At 37.0% G+C, this 7833-nt stretch overlaps 1 protein-coding gene across 1 annotated transcript; it reads right to left on the bottom strand.

Annotated features, from left to right (window-relative positions):
* Positions 1–144: 144 nt before the first annotated feature.
* On the bottom strand, positions 145–5630 carry mob4 (MOB family member 4, phocein; the record flags this gene model as incomplete). Its single annotated transcript, XM_042481972.1, has 6 exons — positions 145–1428; positions 2570–2681; positions 3624–3703; positions 3844–3930; positions 4809–4851; positions 5530–5630. Coding segments are annotated over 6 exons (558 nt in total), but the record flags the coding sequence as incomplete, so codon positions are not given.
* Positions 5631–7833: the final 2203 nt, after the last annotated feature.

Below are 7833 nucleotides of genomic sequence, written 5' to 3'. Positions count from 1 at the left end.
GGGTATATTTAGCTTTCCAAAAAGTTAATTTCTGTTTGCAAATTACATGACTGTTCCAGGTTTTTCATGACCGTACTAATCCTTAAATTTAACACCAATTTGTAGAAAAAACCTGAATAGAATTTAAATGTCCACACAGCCACCTGAATAATAGGTCTTTTTTATTAACAGACATCATGAAAATGTCGACAGTAACAAAATTTTTTAGTCCATTTAAAAAAAAAGTGGGTTTGGATTGACAAGACTCCTCCCACAAAATAACTTAATGAGGGGGAGGGTAAAAAGAAGGGAGGTTGTGCTCCGATACGTAAATGTAGCCGATATTTCGTCCTTTCCTCGAGGTATTTACTCACAAATATCAAGTAAAAACTGGCTTACAGCAGCACAGCCCCGTAAAGTCTCTGTTCTGTCAAGGAAAGGGGAATATCAGGCACATTTGACACAGTATTAAAATGAGGGGCATGTCACAAAGCAGGATCAGAGTTAGCCGACGAGCTTTCCTAAATACTCTGAAACGTCATTTCAGAGGCCGAAGAGAGAGAATATCTGACTGCTAGTACACTAACAAAGCTAGAGATTAAGTTTTCTTTGTTCACTACCACACAAGCCACACACCTACGTTTGTGTTTAAATAGCATTATTAAGTCAGCAGGCTAATTTAAGTGATCCGTTTGAGTGGGACAACCCCCCCGAAAAAACAGAACGATAGGCAACACAAGCAAATAGAGAGAAACAGAAGCAGACACGAAAAAGTGAGGCACCATCAAAAACCATGATAGTGAATTAAGAGAAGAGGAGGAGGAGTGGGTTTATGTACAGAGGGAGGGGGGAGGCTGTCAGTGTGTGCCTTTGTCAATGATACAGGTCACCATGATTACATAATTTTTGCAAATCCAGCTGCTTAAAGAAGATTAAAGGAAAAAAAGGGGTTTCCCCTGAAGGAGTAGTGTGAGAGCAGGGGCTGCCTCCAGCGACGCGGAGCGACTCTGGATCGACACGGAGAGTGTGAATAGGATAGAAAACGTCGTCTTGTCCCGCAGGCGTGGCTGAACTCTGCTCCCGCTATTCTTTAACCCTTACTTCCTCGGAGATAGACACAGGTGACGAGGGTGGAGGGACATGGACAGTGTTACTAGACAGGAGCCTTAATACACTGTAGTGTGTTTATATATATATCTATATATGTGTGTGTGTGTGTGTGTGTGTGTGTGTGTGTGTTGTGTGTGTCTCCTCTGTCGTGTGTGTGGTTGTGTGTTTTACATGTGTCTCCCTTTATGGCAGCAGCTCGTGTGTTTAGGCCTCGCTCTCCCCGGCTGATGAGGTGTTCTGCACTTCCTCCTCCAGAATGGGCACGATCAGGTTGTCCTTGGACATCAGGTTGTACTTCATGACGAAGCGCGTGAACCGGTGACACAGGAACGTTTCATTCTGTACACGGGAACACACGCAGCGACAAATTAAACCCCGCCTCCTCATTTTTATTAATATAGCACCTTTAAAGACAAAGTTTACAAGTTGCTTTAACAAACAAAGCAAAGCCGAGACGATAAACCGCGGAGTTAACTAAAGTCAATGAAGCTGAACAAAGACGAGAGTTTAGCAGCGGAAACATGTTAGAAAAATACAGTAACAAAACACAGAATATTGTTAATAATATGCAGGATCGAGAGAGAATAAAAAGATAAGATAAATTAGGAGATAAAATGAAAAGATAAAGCACAAAACACATTAAAAGACGGCATCACATCAAAGCAGGTCTATAAAAAACAGGTTTTAAGAGGCGATTTAGAAGAAGTCACTGATTCTGCAGCCTTATCTCTCCAGGCACTCACCCCAAAACCAAAGGAACAGTCACCTTCAATTTTAATTTATTGACACGTTTCCATTAAGCGTATTTTATATTCACAATTTCAATTTGTGCAATTTGATGGTTAATGGGAACCCTTCTGCCGTCCTCTTCTGTGCTCATTGTTTCAGTAAAATGAACTGAATAACTGATTGTAGAGAATCTTATCGAACTTTAAACATTTATATTTGTATGCTCGATGTCAGCAGCTAACTAAGCTCCAGCGGGAAGCCAACAACCCAATTTTATGCATCCAAAGCACTTCTATAAAACTGACCAGACCTCTAGTTGAGGCAGGAAGTTATTTGCCAAAATGTGCAGCCACACAGAGCTAGTAAAAGGGACAGGTGTTGAACTGGGACTGGGCTTTTATTTAAAGTTTTACAGTAAATAAGTGTAATAAAGCACGTGGGGCTATTGTTAACCAGCATGAAAATAAGTCATTTTTATGGGCAAGTTTGAATTTGTAACGAGTATAAAAACCTAAAAAAAAGAACAGAAAGCAAAATAAAAGAGTTTCAAAGAGCAGCTTTGACATTTTCAGCCTGGACTCTATTGTCACGTTTTTCTGTGACTAAAGGAGAAAACAGTATTGAAACTGGTCCAGCACTGAAGGAGAGGGGTGCAGCCGGCAGCTAAAAACAGGTCGTAAAGTAACCACTTTGTGTGTGTTTGCATTTTAAGGTGTTTCTGGTAAATAAAACATCTCCAGTGAAAACGTACCTCATACTTGTCAAATATCTGGCGGTGATGGAAGTAGGCATGAGAGAATATCCTATAGATGCGACGACAGACGGAGCCCAGTTTGGCCACCGACGACTCCTTGATGCTCACCCTAAAAAAAAAACACAAAAACAAATTAAAAAAAAAACACAAATAAAACAAAAAAGACAAATCAGACAATGATGGATGCACAGAATTAAATCTACTGAATGTAAAGAGGCAGTGACACAACTCTTCAAAGCAATTCAAAGATTCACTCCAAAGACTTTCTAGAAGTCTTTTCTTTTATTTTAAATATAACTACCTCTACATTATTCCAATTTGTACGATTTATAGCAGTTCGCCCGTCACTTTGTCAGAAATCTTCACACCTCACCTTCGAGTGTGGCATCAAACACATATAAACACTTCTGCCTTCAGACGTGCACATCGTATAAACTTATTTGTTTCATACCCGGCTTTAAAGCAGCTATAAGTCATACTTTATTTGAAAGGGGTCACTTGAAGTGGGTAGGTTTTATTTTAATATAATTTTATTTTCTTTGTGAAGCACTTTGAATGTTGTCTACAAAAGGTGTTATAGAAATAAACTTTGCTTGCTTGCTGGTGACGAACCTACAAACACACACCTGAATCTGCGGCTCCCCTTGGCTTTACGGAGCTTTATGACCAGAATTTAGGCTCATTTTTTATCTGCCTGACTCACAACTTTACTGTCCTGGTTCTCTCTCGCTGCTCTCAAAGCTTCGTTTTTAGAGAAAAAGCTGTAAAGAGTTGCTGCACACCACCTGCTCAGCAGCCAACAGACATATTTACAGACAAAGTGCTGAACATAATGCAGCATTTAGCAGCTAAAGTGATAGATATTTCCCTCCGAAGTTGTTAGAGACAAAAAAACAGCTAAAGGAGAGTAAATGCTGGAGTTACAGTCATCAGGCGGACACAAACACACACGAATCATCATGTTGCCTTCACACTGTGTTTCTGCTGCCCCGAGTGGCCAAAAAAATACAGAAATAAATCAGTTGCTGCTGGTTTGAGGGAGATGACTGACCTGCTGGGGAAGTATTTGTTGCTATTGAGAAGACAGGCAGCTCCGTCCAGCGTGTGCCTGGTGTAATCAATGGCAGGGCACTGCGGACGCAGCAGCACAAAACACAGCGTCATCAAGACACATTAAATACTGCTCAGGGATTCAAACGAAAGAGAAAATTCAGCTTAAAACTATTAATAACAACCAGGTGAGTTTGGAGTTAACTGCAGTCCTGACTCACCTCTTTGGGTGTCTTGTGGGCAGCGCATAAAAAGATCCACTGCTCTGTGGCGGTCATCTGGGTGCAGGTGTCTGGATGGCACTCGCTCTGAGGGGGGACAGACGAGCGTCACTACGACTACAATTATGTCGATACAAAACTAAAATGAACCTGTTGTTTCATCTCTTTTATTGCCTGTGATTGTGGGCATGATTACTGCGGCAGTCTGAGTCCAAATACAATGTGCCAATTAACCCTTTAAAACCTGGACCGACATCAGTTTTCATGTGCTGCGCTCAGCTGCCTTTCAATAGAAAAACTGGTTTGATTTCGTTTGAAAACCAAAAAAAAGAGGAAAAACATAATAAAATATTCTGCAAAAAAAAAAAGCTGACAAGGAAATTATCTCAAAGTTAGCTCGTGGATTATTAGATATAATCAAAAAATGAGAAGAAATTACCAGAAAACTTTATTATATAATAATTCTCTTAATTATTTACAATTCTGTTACAGAAAAAAAGGAAAATAATTGCACTCTTTGAGGTAACTTTCTTATTGCTTGTCTTTATTTTGCTTTATCAATATTATTATTATTTTGCTTATTCAAGTTATTTTCTTGTAAATTTGTACACATTTCTTTCTACTTTTTTGGGTTATTGTTGTTTAGTTGCTTGTTGCCCTCTTCTCATGTTTTTAAAAGAAATCGAGTTAATTTCAGGTTTCAAAGGGTTAAATAATCCTTTGTTCCTTTAAAACCTTACGTCCAGGCCGCACTGCACGCACGAGCGACGCGTGACAGCAACCTTGCCGAACAGCTGCGGCCTGCACGCTTGTGGTGTTCACTGCTACGCTGCTGCAGAACTGATGTATTTCCACAATTAAAAACAAACACTCGACTCTTTTATGAAACCATGCAAGCAGCTTCTTTCAATCTTAGCATCCTCAAAATCAGAAAATCAGACAAACTTACTGATTCGATCACTTACCTGCAGTTTTACGGCTAATCCGTTCAGCTCCAGGCAGAACTGCCTACAGACAGAACAAGAGTTCAGTTAGAAAAACAAAACATGAGCATTGAAGAGTAATCCTGCCATATCAACAGATGGTTTGGATAAGATTTTAATAAGATTTAAACATTTTTTGGGACAGGGGTTGGGGCTAAGAGACTCTATATTGCACACCACCCTCCTGCTCATCATCATCTATTTTGACCTAAAATATCCTCATATTTGGACAATATTTTGACACCTAGAACACTTGGACATCACTATGTGAAGTTTTCTGATTTATGTGTGAAAAAAAACAGCAGATTAAAACCCATTTATGGTAATATTTGGGTCGCCTTCAACAGAGCATCACTTCATATCAGTGGAATATAATGAATAAAGGAGGTCAACGTGTCTTAAAATCAATTCCCTTTTAATCAGATTACTTTGAAAAACATCTCTTTTCCCTTCATTTATGTGTGGAGAATTTATCATTTCCGTTATTTTGATTGCATACGTAATTCATAGTTAAATATTCTGATCTTTTCTTTAAAAAAACATCTATGGAAAAAGTGATAGTGACACCGTTTTGCTGAATAAGGTCAAATAAATCAAATGTTCAAAAAAGAAGAATAGAAATAAATCCTCATTCTCCGGACACTTCAAGAACTTATCTAAAAATGTGACCAAAGCATTTTGAGGTTTTAAGTTTTCAACATACCTGAGGTGCTCATACTTCCACACGCCCTCGTCCTGACCCTCCGGAGGCTCCAGGATTTTGTCGATATTGGAGCAATCTGATCTAATGTTCTGCTGAATGTACTGAAACAGAACCATCACACAACACATTAGAGACCATAACTCAGCTACAGCAACGTGATTTTCATCACGTTTATACGGCACAGTATTGCAGTTTTGCGTGGTAATATTATGCTGATACACTGTAACAAAGTATAGATTTCTTATTAGATAAATGATTAATACAGCAAAAACAAATGAAACTTTTGACAAACCAAAAACTTTTTATTTTTTTTGCTATTTATCTTTTTTACTTTAAAACATTTTGGTGAGTTTAAAAGAAAACATTTTGATGTTTCTTTTTTCTTAAACATTTTTTGTTTTTTTAAGAAAACATGCCTTCTAAACCTGTGGGCGTGTTTTCTTAAAAAGTTACCAAAAATGACACCATTTATCACAACCAGAAACTGTAAAAACAGAAATTATTGTTAGATTTTAAAATTTCTGACTCTCCTTCAACACATCATGTGTTATTACACAGGTTTGTGAATCAAAATTTCATGACTTTTCCGAAACTTCAGGGTATATTTAATCTTTCAAAACTTTTTCGGGCCTGGAAATTGCTATTAGCAAATTCCATGACTTTTCCAGGTTTTTTCTGTGGACTCTCTGGAAATCTGGAAGATCATCAGTTTGGTTAACTCGACCTGCTGAAGCCTGATATAAACCTCGGCTGATATAAGGAATGCATTTTGTCCTCTATCGCTTACATTGAAATAGCATAAGGGATCTCTTCATGGCAAGTATGGACAGGAGGAAAGATTACAGCAAACATTCCTCTGGTTCTCAGTGTATATTTGGGCATGTGAATATTGTGTTAGGACACATCTGACAAAAATGTCCTGTGACTCAGAGCTTTTCTAAACTCATTCGGCTGAAGTTTCTGACTCAAATAAGCAATGAACACCTTGTAAAACTCACGTTACTAAAGACTGTTTATCTTTAGATATTAACCAACACTTTACGCCATACGTATTATATATGTCACTCAAGTTATACGATCGAATAATCATTCATTTTACGAAAGTTTAAATGGACTGAAAGGCAGTGGTCAAAGGTGACAGAATACATTTGCTTTAGTGCTGTACTTAAGCACAGTTTTCAGGTATTTGTACTTTACCTGAGTATTTCCAGTTTCTGATAATTCATACTTTTAATTCACAACAATTCAGAGGAAAATATTGTACCGTTTTTCCCACAACTACATCTATTAGAAATCTCAGGTTACTTTGCAGATTCAGATTAACAATACAAAATATAAACAATAAATTATTCCTGATTTATTATTATCATTATTATTATAATCATTATTATTAGGTATAAAAACATTATGGATCTCGGCATCTACCAGCTGCAACTAGTGTTTGTAAAAAATATCCATCAAAACATGAAGATATGAAATAGTTTTCAATTAGTGGTGGGAATCCCCAGAGGCCCCCACGATACAATATTATTGTGATTTTTAATGTTTTGTGATATGCTGAGTATTGCAATGGCATATATTGCTATATGTCACAATTTTAGCTTTTTCCCAACTGTAAATTATGTCCCCAAAAGAAAATTTGTCAACATTTGTTTTATCTAATTAGCCTAGCATACAGATTCCTTTTAAATCATGTCAATTTTCTCCCATTTAAAAAAACTGTTAGGTAGTTGTTAATTTTTCTCTCTGTAAATTATTTGACCTTTTTTTAAGTCGGCCAAATCATTGAATTTCAGTGCTTTTAATATGATAAACAGAACATTTGTTGGTCTCAATAAGTGGTTTTGTTTACGATAGTAAACATAGCTCTTTTTAAGGATGAAGATTGCATTTTTGTTTGTTTGTTTTAGGAATTTGCCCCACCTTGGACTGTTTTAAATATCTACTAAAAACTCAACTTTCTAGGCAGGTCTTCCTATAACAACTCCATGTGTGATAATTTTCTTTGTTTTGGTCTTGTCTGTCCGTCATTACACTGTAATTCACCGAAACTAAATTCATTCATTCACTCACTGATATATTTTTAGGTGTTTGTGTATATGTGTTTGTGAAGCACTTTGAAACTGTGCTTTTTAAAAAAAAAAAAAAAAAAAAAAAAAAAAAACAAAAATAGAAATAAAAATAAAACTTTATAAATTTCATTTTCCTGTACTTTCGCACAGTAACTTATATACTTTTGGTACATTTTGACTGCAGAAGTTTTAGATTATTAGAGTATTTCAACAACGTGTGACTGCAACTCTT

This window comes from Plectropomus leopardus, unplaced genomic scaffold, assembly GCF_008729295.1.
Source record: "Plectropomus leopardus isolate mb unplaced genomic scaffold, YSFRI_Pleo_2.0 unplaced_scaffold3419, whole genome shotgun sequence".
NCBI lineage: Eukaryota > Metazoa > Chordata > Actinopteri > Perciformes > Serranidae > Plectropomus > Plectropomus leopardus.
This window is presented reverse-complemented; position numbering and strand designations above follow the sequence as displayed.